The 20,096-nt window shown below is 36.7% G+C and overlaps 2 protein-coding genes across 2 annotated transcripts in view; both read right to left on the bottom strand.

Annotated features, from left to right (window-relative positions):
• The window catches only part of sntb1 (syntrophin, basic 1), a 46,622-nt gene extending 28,366 nt beyond the window's left edge, over positions 1 to 18,256 (bottom strand). Inside the window, exons 1-2 of the mRNA XM_077209572.1 lie at positions 17,395 to 18,256; positions 6,184 to 6,400 (exon numbers count right to left, since the gene is read on the bottom strand). Coding sequence (XP_077065687.1) covers positions 6,184 to 6,400; positions 17,395 to 17,899 — 722 coding nt within the window. The 5' untranslated portion in view covers positions 17,900 to 18,256. The remainder of the gene's footprint in view (positions 1 to 6,183; positions 6,401 to 17,394) is intronic.
• The window catches only part of mrpl13 (mitochondrial ribosomal protein L13), a 293,506-nt gene that overhangs the window by 86,652 nt on the left and 186,758 nt on the right, over positions 1 to 20,096 (bottom strand). The gene's annotated exons all lie outside the window — the stretch shown is intronic.

Raw genomic sequence — 20,096 nt, 5'->3', positions numbered from 1 at the left:
GATCGATCGTCATCTTGTAAAGCCCGCCTCAAAGTTTGTGATTGGTGCCTCGATTTGGAAAGATTGGAAATGAGCTTGAATGGGCTCTTCGCCAGACTAAGCCTACGTTCACACTGCAGGCTGAAACGACCCAATTCCGATTTTTTTGCCCCTATGCGACCTGTATCTGATCTTTTCATGACAGTCTGAACGACACAGATCCGATCTTTTCAAATGCGACCCAGGCCACTTGGGTATGTGGTCCAAATCCGATATGTATCCGATCTTTTGAAATGCGACTTCAATCTGAACGGCCAGGTCGCATGTATCCGACCCGCACGTCATTGATATGCGACAAACGTCATAATTCTGCGTTGAAGTAGGCGGGAATGAGAAGATAAACAATAACTGGCGGACGATGCTGAGCTTGATGGAAGGGAAGCGAGGTTTCTGATTTAATTAATATTTGGACGTCGTTGACCGTTGAGTACTCTTCTGCGCATGCGGGTCACTTCTGGGTCATTTCACATTCCCGTTCTCGTTCACACAGGAGATCACAAAAGGTCGCATTTAATTGGGAATGTGAACGGCCTTGCAAAAAAATGTAATTTTTTCAAAAAATCGGAATTGAGAATTGGAAAATGCGGAACTGCAGTGTGAACGCAGCTTAATTTGCAAATGTAGGATTACAAATTTTATTTTCAATGTATAATTGAGCTTCCAATACAATAGCATAGAAACTGAGAAAGTTTATTAGTGTGAATTTTGTATCTAAGGTAAATGATGTCACAAACCTGCCTGTTCCTGTCTGTCCAGCTCTCTATTGTAAGTTAAATTGGTCAGAGCACTGAGACTATCACCTTTTGTCTTTATGCACTGCCTGGCCATTAAGATAATGTGAAGGTATCGGTGAAGAGTCTGGCTGATTGGATTAGGATATTTACATTACACTGTTATGCTGATTGGATTAGGATTGGTAACACTCTCAGTCTAGGGCACATCCTTAACCCAGATGCCTCATTTGCATGCTTTTGTTTCCACCTTTATGTAACTCCTCCTCCTGAAAGGGTATATGAACTAAATGTATACTGCCTTAGTTAGACTTGATTGAGATGACTACAGCGACGAAATAAAGAACTTATACCTCAACAATCTCCTGGTCTGCAACTCTATCTTTTCTACACTTGAGAAGAAGAAGTTCACAACACAAAGCAAATCTAAATTTGCCGGAAGTTCATCTAAGTTTTCCCCAGGCTAACCACTAGGCTCTCTCTAACAAAAATTAATTCACTTTTTAATTAATCATTTTGGGAGAACACTCTTCTATTTACCATCAACATCCCAATTAATGAGTCAAAGTGGACAAAACGAAGAAGACGAACTAAATTCAGATGGTCTCCAAACACAATGTGTCAAACCAAACAAAAGCAAGGGTAACGCATGACAGATGGAAAGGTCACTGACATCTCTGTCGTGGAGGAACATCTCCATACCCCAAACCTCCAGCTACTCTAACTTCCACCAAAACAACTCCAGTTACAGATCCACTCAGGACCATCAGAATGCCCAACAGTCCAAAGAAATGACAACAGTGGAAGGGGGCACATTCTATTTTTATTCCAGATGGATTTTATTTAGGAATTTGACAGCAATCCTCTCACAGTGTGGCACTTGAGGTAAGCCATGAATGTCTGCAGAGTTGATAGAGCTCCGCATGAGCACCACAGTGATGGATGGGCTAAAAGACATGAGACACAGTGGTGTAAATTGAAAACGGAGCTGGAGCGTGTGAGGTGAAGGTCTGTAGATCTCCTTACTGACATGCCGCATGGCAGGAGTGAAGTCTTTCGTCTGTCTGTCTGCCTGTCTGTCTGTTTATCTCGCCATCAGTCTGGCCACGCCACATATTTAAGCAATATCTTATGAGTTGGAGTGCTGTTGTACTGAATAATAACAGGGCTGTGATTCCTCTAAAAGCATCAGCAATGCAAAAGTGATATTGTGTGATATCATCAAAACATTATAGTAAATATCAGCACTTTTAGAACGCCACTTGACCAATCAGAAAGAAGATTGTTGTACAGGGTACAATATAGCACCACACTGATGTGAATTGTATGGTTGTATGGTGAATAAAAATAATAAGAGTATGGTCACATATACAGTTGCAATGCAATTTGAAATCCAGTAAATCAATAGATTCTGCAAGTTTTGAGTGTGTGCAAAAAAGTTTCCCCTCATAGATTTTGCACTAGGTTCAAATTGGTTATACACTGATAAAAATGATTATTGTGGTGAAGTAAATACTAGAGAAAAAACAAATGTAATTTTTACATGAAAAAGTTATTAGGAGAATAAAAAATAAATAAAAAATTCTATGTTAGTACTTAATTCAAGCTTGTAGAAATTAAAGCGTAAATATCAACCTTATAAAATTAATAAAAAACTACTACATTTTTCTGATACTGGTGTTCCCATCATGCGCTGGACATTGAATACTTAATGAGGTTGATTTTTCGCTGTTTTCCAGCGGTATTTACACTGTTTTATCATTGCTTTTGTGCTTAGGTTTAGTAACTTGCTATTTTGTGACATTTGGAATTAATTTTCTACTCAAGATGACACATTTATTCTAGTAAACGATCCATCGAATATTACCGTCATGTGTATTGTGCACCAAGTATTGAGATCTCGGTCTTCACCTGCCACATTACTTCTAATGTGTAGATATGGTGTCTACACAATATCTATTGTTTTATATTTAGATGTTTCTAAGTAAAGCATACACTTTAAAAGCATGGTTTAATACAGTGTTGTATTGTTTGATTAAAATGTATTTCAAAGGAAACTTCAACTAAATAGAAATTACTCAACCCTTTACTGGCCAAGTTGAAATTACTTATTTTCTTTGTTAATTTTACTTCACTTAGTTAAGTAGAGTTTACTTAATTCCATATGTGAAATTTACTTTACTAAATTATGTAAATTTGTACTTATTGCTTTTTTCTGTGTATGTTTGAGACAAAGCTACAACAAACAAATGGAGGCAGAAAGTTATTAGAGTACAGTGTTAAAGTTGCGCTAGTCTTTTCTTCCCTATTGTGATGTATATCCGAGTGAAATGGCCTCTCTAACAAGATTTTATTTATTTTTTTGTCCATTGGAAATGTATTGGATGGTTTGTGGTTTGCTAATGCTATGATCTGATGTGATTGACAGGTTGCTCTGCCCTTGCGCCAGTAAACGCATCATCATAGAAGAAAGTATGTTGCTGCAAAAGGGAGGGCTGCCCCTTCCCATTTTTATTTTGATTAAAGATTATGAGGGCACATGAAATTAAAAAAAAAATATTATTTGCATGGAAATATTATTTATTATAAATGCTACACCATACAATAAAAAAACAAGAATGGTCCATATTAAATCCATGGTGACTTCAAACATTCCAGCAGCTCACTGACGGTCTTAGAGTGTTTTTAAAAAAGATGTGACATGTTCCTCTTGTCATTATTGTCAACAAACTCTGCGCTGGTACATCATCTTTTAACACACTTCCTGTAAAATGTTATGGTTAATCTCACAAACCACAACGTTCATTTCTCTCACGACAAAAGTACAATAGTGCAAAAATTAACATGAAGCTTGGAGAACAAAAAACACTGTTGTTGGTGAGATAGCTAAAACAAAAACACATTCAGCAACAAAAAATAAAACATCTGAGACTAATATTTTATTTTAAATATTTGCATCCTCAAAATAAAAGTTTGTTTATAAATCAAGAGACTTCTTGTTTAGAAAATGGTAAATATGTTTATGGTTTTGAAACACATATAATGTATAATTTGTTTATATAAATTAAGGAGATATATATATTTAATTAGATTTGTATATAATGCATGTTAACTGTATTGCATTGATACACTACAGACCAGATAATTATATTCATATGTATATAGGTGATATATACATACACTAGCGTTTAAAAGTTTGGGGTCAATAAGATTTTTTTATGCTTTTGAAAGAGGTCTCTTATCTTCTCAAAGGCTGCATTTATTTGTCACATGATTCTCCAGAAATCATTCTAATCTGCTGATTTGCTGATCAAAAAACATTTTTGTATCATCATCCATGATGGTAGTGCTGCTTAAAATATGTGTGGAACCCATGATAATTTTTTTTTACACTCATAGTAGACAATTGAGCTATACATCCATATAAATGTTCCAGTTTATCTACTGGACACTGCTAACCTGAAAACATATTGTTAAATTTTTGCACCAAGCATAATTTGTGCCTCTTAATACATTTTTCATTTGTATTTTTTTACTATTTATTCTTTGGACATGGTGTGTATACGTCACAGGTTTGGTCTTTGGCTTCATGTCTTGCATTTCGTTCTGAGTGTTTTTTGGGCCCAGCTCAAGCACTTTGAAAACTTTGAAGTCATTGTTGACACGGACTTTGATGTTGTCACTGACAAGCAGAGGACACTAGCCCTCTTTAGACATCAAACATGACGGAGTGAGCGACCAGCGTAAAGCATTTGTTGTGTGGAGTGCATTACCAAGGGCTGTCACATTCACCCTCTAAATAATGAGACCCTTTACTGCTCATCCTGAGACGGCATTAAAAAGAGATTGTCTAAAACATTTCTAATCACTTTCTCCACCATCCTTAACAAGCATGTCCGCACACAGGGTTTTAAAAATACTGAGGTCCAAAATCTGTGCTTGCTTGGGGGTCCGAGAAGATTTTGATTCTCCTGATCCAAGACGTTCAGAGGGCAAAATAAGGATAACAATAGCTAAAAAAAATTAAAACGTTTATAATAGCATTTGGGTTTAGAATGACAAAAGTTTCATAGGTAAATGATAAAGAATGATAACCCAATTTTCCTTTTTAGGTGAACTATACTTAAAATTTTAAGCAGTATCTTGTCAAAAAGAAAAAAAAATCAAAGAAATAGAGTAGGAGACAAACAAAGAAAAATAGTTAAAGAACTAGATTTTATTGTAAGCAGTGCATTTGGAAATTTGACTGTCCTAACCACAACCTATAAACCCACTTGTCAAAGCCACACATTTGACCATATTCTAGTGTAGGCCCAGGGATGAAAAGTGAATTTACTGAAAGGCTATCGAGAAAATGCAACCAAGGTCATTATTCATCCACAATATAGACACATTCATTCTTATGCCTAATATGTTGAAAATGGCTCTGGTTGAGCTGTTTGAACCCCTGGATATTACTGTCGGTCGTTTAACAATTCAATCGTAACAGAGTTGTCAAATATTAAATGTCTAGCTACTTACATCTTACACCTCACTTTTTGACCATTAAAACTGAAGTTTCATGCTGGAATTCACACTCTGCTTCTGTAAAAAGTCAAATTAATGCCCGCCTTTTTCGATTTGATTGCCCAGTCTTTCTGGCATAAACTATGTTTCCATCCATCTATTTTTATGCAAATATTGGGATATATTTTATAATAAAAACCACTGGATGGAAATGGCAAGTTAAGCATGCATTCTAAAAATGTGCATTTTTAGAATGCATAAAAAAAATATGCACTCAATTGAGGCACATCATTTTTTTCTGAAATGCCCAAGTCAATGTCGGTTGGGTATAATGACCTCCCATAACTGTCGCACACGATTGTATTCCCAAACATCAGGCATCCACCTCCAAACGCAAGATACATTGACAGCGTTCATTTCTTTTTTGTCTGCGTCCTGTCTTGATGCGCAAGTTCTATTATGGATATTTTGCGCCAACTTTCCAAGAAGTGACGATTTTGTTCTCTTGAACACATGAGATTGAAATAACGTTTTATTCTTTTTATGCAATATTCCAATTTTGTGCATTATAAGTTTGCAGCTTTGAGTGCTGATCAGCTCATGAGAAAGTCGGTTATCTTGGCGCTATTGTTTGGTAATTATTTCATGACTTTTTTTTTTCTCCTCAAAATAAATAAAATGGTGGGTACGGCCATGAAAATACAATATCAATTATTTCCCCCAAGCATTCATTCTTCCCAATGTTGAATTCAGTTTGAAAACATTTAAAACCATTTGCTAAAATATTTATTAAAATATTCTGTAATGTTTTAAACATTTATTTATTGGACTTTGGCCTCTCATAAAGTAATGCTGCAAGTTTGCAAACTTCCTGTGGTCAATGTATTGAATGCATTAGAAGCAGTACCTGTTTTCTGGGTCAGGGACAGTCATACTGCGGGTGATGTAGCACATTTTGAGGGGGATGTATCTGCGGTCGCCCTGTAAGGACAGCGAGGGGGGGCTGGGGATATCGAAGTGAGGACTGCCGAGACGAGGAGACTCAGGAGGCGGGGTCTCCCAGCCAATCTCAGACACCGGTGAGCCTTTTTTCACATATGGCGTTGCTTCCCGCATGTATTTCACTAGAACAAAAAAGAAATGGGTCAGTTGAGGGTCTTGACATTTATTACAGTTCACTACTGTGAACTGTTTGCGCATTCTCTTCCTCTAAGCTTCTTTTTATGAAAACAAAAACAGTATCGATAGACGCACATATAAAGAGATCAACACAAAACACCTATGCGAGTTAATTTTCCATCACATGTGTGCACTGGGCCTTTGCCAGTCAGAAATGAAAGCAGGAAACCCCTACGCAAACCACTTCACTCCCACGGCTGTCCTGAGTGAGGAAATCAATTCACCACATATTTGCATACTATTCTATTGCATTTCTAGATGATTGCTGCTGGCTTTATGACAGGGCAATGAACTTGAGGCTGAAGCGTCTGCACATGAACGTGCTGATAACCGAATTACAACTGCCATGCTTCTCAGGTGAATGTCACGCTGAGGGACAATTATTCCCATTCCATATGACAGCTTAATCTTTACAGGAAGCAGTTGACCATGTGAGCACAGGGCTATTTCACATTCACAATAATAGAGGCATTTCACAATTACCCATAAAAGAGACAAATTAGAACGGGCTGTTTGGCTATTTGGCATGACATCAATTTGGTTAAAACATAATAATTCTGAATGCCTGAGAGCAACAAACAGTTGCATATTACATAAATGCTTCTCTCTGAAAAAACTTTTGCACATATAAGCTGCAGTGTGCCAAGTAAACAATCCCTAACTGCAGGTCCAAATAATACAAGATCAACAGAATGATTTATGACGAGAAAACAAAAAAAATTCACTCTGCCAGTAGTACACTTTAGTGTCCCATTACTTTTTAAATGACTAAAGACACAAACTTCTTTTACCATAAACTGTTTTAATTATTCTGATTTCTTTTGATTATTTTAATTTCTTTATGTAAAGCACTTTGAATTACCATTGTGTATGAAATGTGCTATATAAATAAACTTGCCTTGCCTTGCCTAAAAAACAGTGTTAATGTTGTCAAATGTATCAATTATGAAACTAATTAAACTTCAGTTGTAAAGGCCCATTCACACCACCGGCCTTTAACAGCTCTAAAAAAGATAATAGTGTCATTATTCAGCTCAATTTACTTATTCAGTGTTGTTTCAATTCAGTTCAATAACTGTCAATGTTGCAAAGCTCATAAACAGATTATTGCTTTATTATTGCATTATTAATTGCAAAAATTGCAAACCTCATATAACACAAATGGAAAAGAAAACAACATATAATATTTAGTTTGTACCCCCTTTGGTACCTTTCTCTGACCATATGTTAAAAACTTCAAGTATTGAGTTTGAGTATTTGAGCATTTTTTTATTTTCTGGAATGGTTCCAATCACAGTTTTGTCTAAAAATGTATCCTGAATTTAGGATAAGAAGCTTGTGCTATTGTGTGCTATTGCTCAAGTAACACACACACACACACACACACACACACACAAGTGAAGAGAAGAAAATAACATACATTTTCTATCTGCCTCCAACTATACTCAGTATGCGTTATCATGACCTTTAGTTTACATGTTAAAACAGGAAACACAACTTACAAAGCTGGTGTCACTAAGGCTAAACGTCTAAACAAAAATCCCTTACTTTACAACTTCACACTGATAAGATTAAGAAAAAAACAAAGTAAGATAACTAGTCTACCTACATAATCCATATACTCCATCTAAATGTGGAGGCACAGAAGTGAAAAGTTCAGAATGCTACTGCCAAAGTCTCACATATAACTGTACTTCACGGTCAAGGATTCTTCCATCAGCTCTTGCATAAAACATTACAACTCAGAACTTTAGAGTCCACCACACAGCAGGTGGAACTCTATCCACAGGGCTAAAAGCTCCTGTGGTCCTTTATCCTCAAGGACAAGCTAAGAGACTACAAACACAAACTTATGAAAAGATTGTCTATGTTCTACAAAGGCAAAGGGATAACTTTGTGATAAAACAGTTAGATATATTTTATCTTTGCTTATTTACTTAATCATGTCACTTCAGTGGCAGGCAAAACTTGTTATGCAAATCTCCTTGATGTTTTGTCACAAAAATAACTTTCTGAAAATTCTTTAAAAAAAAATTCTATCCAAATGCTGGTTTTGAGCCTGTTGGGTCTTTTTTTCTGTGCTAGGTAGTTTTTGTGTTACCCAGCCGTTGGGTTAGTGGCTGGGTCAATCTCACTGATAGTAGAAACAATACACACCACCCCACCCTCCCATAGATATGTATGTAGATGCCTCATTCGACCACTCCAGACATGTCAATGCGCGCGCGCCATCTTAGAACAATCAGCGTATCGTCACTCTCAGTTAGTGATGGGAAGTTTGGGTCATTTTTTTTTTATTGACTCGGATATTTGAGTCTCCTTCAGCAAAATAAACAAATAATTTCGTTCACTTCAGCAGAATATAATTAAAATGTGACATATTATAGCCAAATTCTCCAACATATCAACTTACGCAAACTCTCGAAGAAGAGTTTAATTCTCAAAGAAATGGGATAACCTTTCACAGGTGAGAATGTGTTTTTTTGTGTTTATGTATATGTATTGTGGTTATTATTATTTTGGTACTTTTTAATAGGGATGCACCGAAATTAAAAATCTATTCCAAAACTGAAATTTTAGCTTCTTCATTAGAAATGGATAACAGAGAATTGCTGATTACGCTTGAATTAAAATGTTAACCTACATTAAATTATTATTTCTAAAATTCTGTAGAACCATATTAATCCCAAATAAAATACGTATCCTGGAAACATTAACCCATGTACGAGGTAAAAATAAGGGAGTATTACTGTACAAATGACCTACCATAAATCAACCCATTATACTGAGTTAAATAAACCATTTGACCCATAAGTGGGTTGCAAAACAACCCAAATTTGGTTACTTTTGACCCCACATTTAAAAATGATTTCCTAATGCTGTTGACTTTCATTCAGGGAGCAATAAGCTTCCAAGCAAATTGTAAATTATGAGAATAAGCAATGAGAAATGGTGAAGTGTTTATGGTTGACTGCCTTCATACGCTATTTAATCTATGTTTTATTGAAGAACAGTCCATGACAGATCCACTTTACTGGAAAAATTTACACTTGGGAGTGGACGTTAATTGTTCTCATTATGTGCACTCAAAAGAGAATGTTAAAAGTGCAACAGCTGAGAGCACCAACAATGAGAATTTAAATAGGAATTCAGTTGCATGACAGTAAGCACCACTGAAATATCCAAAAATCTGTCCGTAAATTCAAATGAGTATTTATTCACTTACTCAATTTCAAAACCTGGTAAATGCAGTTATACGCCACTGTGGATGAAGCATGAATCATTTTGCTGTCAGGGTGATGCCAAACTCCATTAGAGCCGGGCAATATCTTTTAACAAAGTCTTTTAACAATGTTCAACAATATTCAATATATCCACTACCGTTCAAAAGTTTTGGGTCGGTCTGAAAGGGTTAGTTCTGTAATCATTTTTTCACCCTCATGTCGTTTCAAACCCGTAAAACGTTTGTTCATCTTAGGAACACAAATGAACAACTTTTTGATGAAAGTCCACGCAACTACCACTTCGATGATAAACATTCATCAGCTCACACAAATTAAAGCTCAAACATGTTCGCTTGACGTGCGAGAAACAGTGAGGTTAATTCTCGTGTTATGCAGCACGTTTGAGCTTCTGCTAAAACCAATGAGGTTTGTTCTCGCGCACCAAACAAGTTTATGATCGCCGATCAATGTTTATATGCATAAAGGCCTAAATTCAATCTATTCATCACAAAGCAATCGTGTCTCTTCAGAAACTTTGGACTAAACAGCTCAATTCATGAGGATTAGTTTTACAAAAACTAAAGTGGTAGTTGCAGATGTCTCAGAAATCTCAGATGTCATTAAAAATATCATTTGTGTTCCGATTCCAAAGATAAACAAATTTCTTACGGGTCGTATGGGACGACATGAGGGTGAGTAAATGATGAGAGAAATTTCATTTTTGGTTGAACTAATGTTTTTGAAAGAAGTCTCTTATGCTCACCAAGTCTGCATTTATTTGATCACAAATACAGTAATATTGTGAAATATTATTATTTCATAGCATTATTTTATAGCATCCATTACTGCAGTTTTCAGTGTCACATGATTCTTCACAAATCATACTAATATGATGATTTGGTGATTAAAGTTGGCATGAATCAGAAGTTTTAGTCTTTTCTTCCTAATTGTGACATATATCCAAGTAAAATTGCAAAAACTGTGGATGGATCACTTTTTGGTTTGCTATTGCCGTCATGTCATCAGAGAAGAGAAGAGATGAGATGAGATGAGATGAGATGAGATGAGATGAGATGAGATGAGATGAGAAGAGAAGAGAAGAGATGAGATGAGATGAGATGAGATGAGATGAGATGAGATGAGAAGAGAAGAGAAGAGATGAGAAGAGAAGAGAAGAGAAGAGAAGAGAAGAGAAGAGAAGAGAAGAGATGAGATGAGATGAGATGAGATGAGATGAGATGAGATGAGATGAGATGAGATGAGATGAGATGAGAAGAGATGAGATGAGATGAGATGAGATGAGATGAGAAGAGAAGAGAAGAGAAGAGAAGAGATGAGATGAGATGAGAAGAGAAGAGAAGAGATGAGAAGAGAAGAGAAGAGAAGAGAAGAGAAGAGAAGAGATGAGATGAGATGAGATGAGAAGAGAAGAGAAGAGAAGAGAAGAGAAGAGAAGAGATGAGATGAGATGAGATGAGATGAGATGAGAAGAGATGAGATGAGATGAGATGAGATGAGATGAGATGAGAAGAGATGAGATGAGATGAGATGAGATGAGATGAGATGAGATGAGATGAGATGAGAAGAGATGAGATGAGATGAGATGAGAAGAGAAGAGAAGAGATGAGATGAGATGAGATGAGATGAGAAGAGAAGAGAAGAGATGAGAAGAGAAGAGAAGAGATGAGATGAGATGAGATGAGATGAGATGAGAAGAGATGAGAAGAGAAGAGAAGAGAAGAGATGAGATGAGATGAGATGAGATGAGATGAGATGAGATGAGATGAGATGAGATGAGATGAGATGAGATGAGATGAGATGAGATGAGATGAGATGAGAAGAGATGAGATGAGATGAGATGAGAAGAGAAGAGAAGAGAAGAGAAGAGAAGAGAAGAGATGAGATGAGATGAGATGAGATGAGATGAGATGAGATGAGAAGAGAAGAGAAGAGAAGAGAAGAGAAGAGATGAGATGAGATGAGATGAGATGAGAAGAGAAGAGAAGAGAAGAGAAGAGAAGAGAAGAGATGAGATGAGATGAGATGAGAAGAGAAGAGAAGAGAAGAGAAGAGATGAGAAGAGAAGAGAAGAGAAGAGAAGAGAAGAGAAGAGAAGAGAAGAGAACTTGATTAACGATTAAGGGCACATGAATTAAAAGTAATAATGATGTGCACGGATAAATCTTTTATAATAAATACTGCAGTACTCCATAAAAAAGAAAGATTTGTCCATTTTGATTTCATGTTGACTTTAACAGGTAAACATTTCTTATCAACAATAAAACTTAACCGAAGCAGTAAGATCTGTTTTTGAACACCAGTGAACAGATATCAGTATGTAAAAGGGTTTCAACCACTATAGGCTAACCATTAAGCACAAGTCATTTAATTTTTAAATTATATTCTATACAAATACCCAAAAACATACCAATAAACAGCAATATTCACTACGGTACATATATTTTAAAAAAAATACATGAAGAGACTTCGTGAACAAAATCAGAGTTCCGTGAACCAGAGTTTTGAATCGAATCACTGAAACTGGCGATGTTGGTTAATTTTACATCGCCAGCAAAATCATTGCGATTAGTAATATTGCATAACATGGTTGTTCAGAAGAGAACAACTGGGCTCAAATACCAATATTAAACCTAAACGTCTTCTGCTCCAGGTGGTTTGTACATTTAAAACATGAGATCAATGTTACATGAAACCAGTTATTCTAGTCTCGTGCATGCTGTTCAAATATCTATGGAGTTGACTTTATTTGAGGATAGCTATACATTCCTTTGTCTCCTGACCTTTGTTGAAGGGAATTGAAAGAACTGGCCAAGTTGCATTACAAACATCAGGTTTTTTTTCATCAGGTTGGAAGGAAATGATATTGCTGCGGATGATTAGAACTTGCATTTCCCTTAACCATTAACTAACTAGGCAACAAGTACTGAAGTAAACGTCAGAACGACAGAGCCTGCATGTACCGCAGATGTGTTGTCCCTGCTCCCAGTATCTACTGCATGCTTTGAGGATGAGGTCATGTGACTTGTGAGAGTGGTCTTCACTACATGTTTCCCTCCCTCTGTAAAAGACTAGCCCTCATTCCAATCCCCGTCTCATCCTCTCTCACTTTATCATTTATTTACAATTCTGAATAAGTGAGTGAATGAGAAAGAACAGAAAGCATGAGGTGGCACATTCCAGGAATGATTTATTCGTACCTTTTGCTTATGCATCTTAGTTAAGATAACTTAAACCGTTTGCAGAATCAATCTGTCACACTTTGCGCTAGTAATATCGAGAGGTTTGACTTCCAAAGTATTTCATTTTCCCTATTTCTTTGTCTAGACTTCTACAGCGAGTCTTCACTTATGACTGTAATTTGGTGTTTTTAGAGAAGAGTGATTCTAGTTTAAAGCATATTGAATAATACAGATGCTAAATTCAATTTTTTCTTCAAAACATTCTTGGCCAACAGTACAATTATTTCTCTGCAGTTATTTTCAGCACAATGAAAACAACACACATTTACACGAGGACAGCTTTCGTGTGCTATGTTTATCTAGGTTTTTAAAAATTAGATTATTTGTTCGAAGAGGAAGAAAAAGGCCCTTTTTTGAATTTTGGCTTTTGAACGAAGTGAATTTACTTGAGTCATAACTAGAGAATTCGGCTTTTTTGTGCAGACAGGTAGCTATCAACTTGTCAAATGCCTTGAGATTCTACTTTTTTTTTTTGTATCATCCAGAGACCTTGACTTCAATATGACTAGCTCTGTAATTTTGCCAAAGACATTGACTTGTCCCCATGACAAATGTGTTTCTCAAGAATATATAGCCTATAGACAAGGAATGTGGCATCAGGGAATATGTTAAAAAGACTACTGTGTTGATTGATAGAGTGGTGACAAAGTAAAATACAAGTTTAGTGTAGTAAATCTGTAAGAGTAAAAGGATGTGCAAATATTTCTGGCAAGAAACATCAAATTTAATCATTCAAAGAAGCCAAATCCCAAGGACAGGACAAAGGAGTCATGGGCCTTGATTTGACATGCAAAACTCACTCGTTTGTGCAAATATTGAGCTTTATGGACAACTGGTTGATATATTGGTTGCTCTGTTCACTGAAATCGTCTTGCATGTTTCTACTGTACTTAACTGACCTACGAATATGGTAACACTAGTTTGGAAGTTTTGTTCCAGAATTTCTGTTTAAAGATTTGCAATGAATCTAACTAGTGAAATGTTTCATAAATTTTTTAAAGTGTACTGAGTATAACATGAGTGCTCCACAGGAACCAAATTCTCCTTCCCTGCTTTTCAAAAAAAAGGCGTTAAACCTGTTTTTAATTTAAAATGAGTCTTTATTTCAGATATGTTAAAGCTTTAATGGAATATAATTAAAAGGTAATTATCATCTATGCACCCCTCTGTTGTTCTTTCTTTCATGGAATTCTAAAGACGTTACCTAGATGGTGACTAGAGGGTTGTCAAGCTCCAAAATAAAAAAAATATAAAAATAAAAAAAAGTTAATACTTTAGAGCACAAAATTCCAAGTCTTTAGAAGTTGTATGAGAGATTTGTGTTTTGAACAGGACAAAAAAAAATGTATTCACTGAAAATCCTGGCATTTGCCATTGCGCTAAAATCTTATTCATGCTATTTGAATACACGCACATATTCAAATGTGGTGCACCAGGATTGGTTATGAGACACATGAGAGCCAATGAAGTTTAAAAGGATAGTTCACTTTGAAAATGAAAATTCTGTCATTATTTTCTCACCCTCAAGTTGTTCTAAATTTGTATGAGTTTCTTTGTTGAAAGACCAAAACTGTTGCTGGTGGCCCCTATTGACTTCCATAGTATGAAAAAAGGTACTATGGAAGTCAATGGGCACCAGAAACTATTTGGTTGACAAAATTCTTCAAAATATCTAAGTAAACTATCCCTTTAATTTAATTAACATCAAACCCGGCATTACAAGACTTGATGTGCCATGTTTGACATCCAACACAGAAAAAGCCAACACAACACTTTGGCGAATTTGAATAAATTCATAATATCTCATTTGTAAATTTCCATACAATTTGCTTATGCCCTACTGAGGGTTAGTTTAAAGGTGCAGTGTGTGATTTTAGCGGCATTTAGTGGTGAGGTTACGAATAGCAACCAACAAAAGTTACGGTGGCCGACAGGAAAATATGTCATCGTCTGAGACAGCAGAGTAGCCAGTTCAGCAATGAGGTTTCTTTACAAGGATAAATTATCAAATTATGTTTACTTAATTATTCAGTAAAACTTTGTTATAGCGAATATTATTGTTACTTGTTCATCATTGTGTCAGTGTTTTATTCGCTGAACTAAGCTTGCTTCCTTGCACGAAGAGCAACATAGTAACGAAACGAATTTGTCTGTTTAGGGCTACTGTAGAAACATGTAGGCGCATTTCAATGTAAGGGGAGCCGGCCGCGGTGTATGTAGATAGAAACTGCTCATTCTAAGGTAATACAAATATAACGGTCCATTAAGTAAGGTCTTTATACACTACTGACAACGTACTTTTCAAGGTAGTGACAAAACGCGTTCTGTAGCGCTGTTTGTTCACTGTTGGCTACGGTAGAAACATGACGACACAATATGTCGACCTCCATAGAAGGGGGTGCCTGCGGTTATGGAGATATAAATGTCTCATTCTAAGGTAATAAAAACATAACGGTTCATTATGCAAGGTCTTTATACACCACTGGAAACATAGTTATGGATCTCTTATTGCATTTCTGTCAATAGATCCTCAAAAATATTACATAATGCACCTTTAAGTGTGGACCTTCAAGCTTAGTTTTTTCTAAAACCATACATTTATAAATTCATACGAAATCACCAAATTCATAAATTAACTATTTTTTCTCATGAGATCGGGTTGGAAAAAGTAGCGTCAATTAATACTCTGCTAAACTTCCATGGAGGACACAAAGTCATTTAATACTGGAATAATATGAGGGAGAGTAAATGATGACAGAATTTCCAATATTATTTTATTCAGCTATAAACATGGATAACAACATCTGCCCATCAGTGACTAAACCACAGTCTGACATGACCGCCGAAGGCAGATCAATTCTGAAAAATGAGAATATGACAAAAAAAGTTTAGCACATCTGTGTTCATTTAGTCACAAAGACATCAGGTGGGGAGCTGCAAAGTCACTGAACAAGCCTGGCCAAATATAGATGTGTAATCTTGGTATCAGTTGCATGAATCAGCTTGAAAGAAACACATTTAAATGTTTAATTTCCAAAGTAATCTGGCAGAGTTACTTTCTGTCGTGCAAGCCTGTCAAACTTTTATGGTGAATACATACCACAGGGAACAGGGAAAACGCAGAAATCAAAACATTCTTCTCCATGGCTGAATGCCCTGTTTAACTGATTTACAGAAAGTGACTAATCTGACCCTCAGGTCAGTGTACAGGAAAATCATTGAATATCATAAAAAACACAGTACTGTACTGGTATGGGGTTAAAGTCTTGTGTAGCAGTCTAGCACAAAAAAGCTAAAACGACTGATAGTGTAAGAGCATTTTCATACATACCACCATGCCACTAACAATATATTCTGTGACCGGGGTTTTAAGATGTGCACGTCACAAATACAGAATATGGATTACAACAGGATGCATTCTTACAATGGCATCATTTACAGGATAAATACAATACATTTGCCAGAATTGGTGCACTTACTGTAAATTCTCCTTTATTTTGATCTCAATAATTTTGTAAAGCGCAATCAAGAGATAAATTAGATTTTTAAACATACAATATGCTAGGAATTTAGCTCTTAATTTGGGTAAATAAAACAAATGTGCATATTTTGCACATGGTTTGAAATGGTACATCCTTTTCCCACTGTATATCGTGTAACAGGTAGACCTAGGCTATTTTCAGTCTAGCTGCTGTTGCTCACGTAGTCTAGTCTATATCCAACCACATTTCCTATGATCCTCAGCTGTATTGTGAAAATCATCAACATGACTGAGCGGAATGAAAGTTATAAACGTCCCTCTGAAATCTGTGCTATGCTTTTATGATGCAGTCAGAGGGAATTTCATAGCTTTGTCACTCTCAAGGGTGCTTTCATCCTCAACGTACAACACTGGAGGGCAAAGCAAACCCGTCCATCACTCGACTCAAGCGACCTTATATGTGTAAGCGAAAGACGTGTTTGTGGTACCCTAATGTACAGTTCTGCTTAAAAAGCACACACAACTTAATCCAGCCTGACCTGCTGGTCTTGCGGTTGTCTGAGATGGTATTTGGTTAAGCTGGGCAACTTGCTGGGTGATAAAAAATATATATATATATTTTTTTTTTTTTAAATCAGCCAAGCATGTGAGCTGGTTTTGGAGAGGTATTGTGCAAAGACTATACTGGTTTACAATGCCATAGAAGAACAATTTTACGTTCCCCTTTCAGTGAACGATATTTTTTTTTCAAAGTGTGAACAACAATCCAAAGAACCTAAAAATAACCTTAAATGTCCCATGGATGTTTGGGTTCTTCTTATAGAACCATAATGCAAATACAATAAACATTCTGTACAGTGTTGTGCATGTTGCTTCAGTTCTCAATTAACAGGTCCCTCACAACTGATAAACCTCCATTAAACTCAACAGCCCCACTGAACGGGCTTCCAGCGTTTCTCCAGTCCTGCTCTTACCTTCCAGCATAACTTCTCTCCCCGCTTTCTTCAGCACCTGCACCGCCTCGTCGTGCGTGGCGTCCCGCAGATTGATCTCGTTCACGGACAGTATCGCGTCCCCCACATAGAGCGCTTGAGTCTGATCCGCAGCCAGACCCTTGAATATCTTACTAATAAGAATAGGCATCTTGTTCTCCTTCCCGCCTTTGATGCTTATCCCTAATCCGCCGACCTCCTGCTTGATAACTTTGACACATCTTTTACGGTTCGCAATCGCTTCGGGAACTTGTGAGTCCGTAAAAGGAGTCCATACTCCGGCTTTGGGACTGTTCGTGGGGTCCGGCTGGTCGTAGGAGCCGTTGGTGGTGATGCCGTTGAGGTTAACGCTGGTGTCTGTCGCGGGATCCTCGCAGCTGAGCGTCAGCGACTCGTCGCTTAAACTCGCCAGCACCGCGTGCCATCGCTCCCGTACTAGCACTTCCAAACATGCACTTTTCTGCACTCTGTTTCCACAAACCGCCATCTTTGAAGCATTCTTAAAATGCCATGTGATTTCATAGACACGCACAGGACTTTACCCCCGACCAGGGAAAAAGTTGTGATTCAGGTTGAATAGTTTCAGCCCCTGTAGGCTCCGCAAGCATATCCTCTTTGGGTGGAGCAAATGTCTGAGATGTCCTGTGTAGCCATGCTGAACTCTCTAGATGTCAGGAAATGTTTGGATTGAAGTCTGTTTGATTCATCTAAGTACTGTGTGGGCTACATGTTTTATCTGAAATGTGTTTAACACTTCCTCCTCTAATGAATGACTGCCATTTAAATAGTTAAATCGGCTGTATCATCGGTTATTTTCACGTTTGAAATGGGCAGTTTGTGATTCATACGATGTCTTTCAGGGGATTTTTAGAAGGATTGTATAGCTGTGGGAATGGTCTAGCCGGTGACGTTCCGTCTAACGAAAAGTGTTCCTGCGATTAGGTAGCCTACCTCAGGTGAAGGAGATTTCTGTTTCTGTTAAATTGATTTACCTCGTGAAAACACGCAGCCACTTGTAATCACACTTTTTTGTTTGAAATATTGAAACTCCAAATATAATAAAGTATTTTTTATTTATAAAGAACATGTTCTTTTAAGACCGCAATAATTACGCCTTGGGACATTGATTTCCGCTGGTGTGATTCACACTAATTTCAGACAGTGCAGGTTTTAAAAGAAACTGAAAGTTGTTTTGCATCTTTGTTGATGTTGTCTTTAAATGTACGAAATGAAAAAAGTTATTTGTGATTATTATCTACAAGCAATGTGACATAGCCCACCTACGGATAATATACAAAACGTTGCTGTGAAAGGGAGTCCACCTTTCGGCACGGCTTTCGGTGGCGCTATAAGCAGAGTGTTTAGTGCCATCTCGTGTTTATTTTTGGTCACTGCACTTAAAAGCCACCAGTGAGTAGCCTAATAGAGCAAACAATTTTTTATTTTTTTTAATGCGTCAATGTGTGGAAAATTAATGTTTTTGTAGAAACCTTTTTTATTATTAAAGAAAAACATAGCAAAATAACAATAACTGACAAAGCCAATGAGTCATTGTTGGACTAAGCACTTGTTTAATCTTGTTTGATTGAATTTTTTTTAATGAACAAATAGTTTTTGTGCTTGACTGACAATCAAAGCCAGAAAAATAAATAGCTGTAGACTAAATTAAGCCCTCAAAATATGTATTTTCTGTATAGCAGGTTAGATTTACAAAACCGATGTTGATTTGAAAAGATTTTTGTTGCACTTCCACTCTAGTCTACTCTTAGTTCAGAAGCTGACTTTGAAGCAAACACTTTGATCAAAAAGAGCAGTCAAACTTGATCAGAAGTATCTAAAACATATCTAAAGTTACTGAGAACAACAACAGTGTTGCTGTGAGCCAAAGGCGCCATAAACATTGTTTCATGTCACTCTGGTTTTGATTAAGATTAAATAAAGGATTAAGAGTACTTGCATGAAATTTACGAGTTAACCCCACTACAAGTTGCAGAAATTTGTGCATGTAATTTACAAGGTCTGCTCTACCCAGGGGAATGTTTTCCCCTCATTTCTTCCTTTCTAAATTGTGCAAGTGCTTTTTGTTGGTCACTCACGGTTGTGAAACAGCAGGGAGGCACATGCAGCTCATTAGAGTTGAAATAAAAGGCCATGTTGGAACGTTAGTGCTCTCCCGTATGGTGAGAAGAGAATGACTCAAGGGTGAAAGACAGATTCAGCGATGCACTTTCATTACTTCCTCACTACCATCGAGATTCTCTCTATGTGTGGTTTAATTATAAGATGATCTTAAAATAGCCTATAAAATAAATCAGCCTGTGACGTGAGAATTGTTCAATGACTTTTCAATATTTCTGTCATAATTTTAGTTTGAGATTTTAAACAGGACACCCGATGTTTTTATAGCCTTTATAAATGTAAGTGATAAATAAGACAATACGTTTGATTTGTTGATGTAGCTACTGTCCCACACATGATCCTTAAAGTCGACATGAAACGGAAGTTGCGATGGTTTTTTGTCATTTCCGAAACCCTGTCATTACAATAGGAATCCACATGATCTGTAATTTTGCGTGAGGGCGAAAATTTGTACCCCTATAGAAGAGTAACCTTTTATTTTTATCCTCGAAATTTAGCTATTAGGCCTATGTGACCGCACCATCCTTTACCAATCAAATATTCGT

Source organism: Siphateles boraxobius, unplaced genomic scaffold (genome assembly GCF_051911475.1).
Source record: "Siphateles boraxobius isolate OS27281-9 unplaced genomic scaffold, OSU_SipBor_1 12, whole genome shotgun sequence".
NCBI lineage: Eukaryota > Metazoa > Chordata > Actinopteri > Cypriniformes > Leuciscidae > Siphateles > Siphateles boraxobius.
The sequence above is the reverse complement of the archived record's forward strand: the minus strand, read 5'-3'. Positions and strand labels throughout refer to the sequence as shown.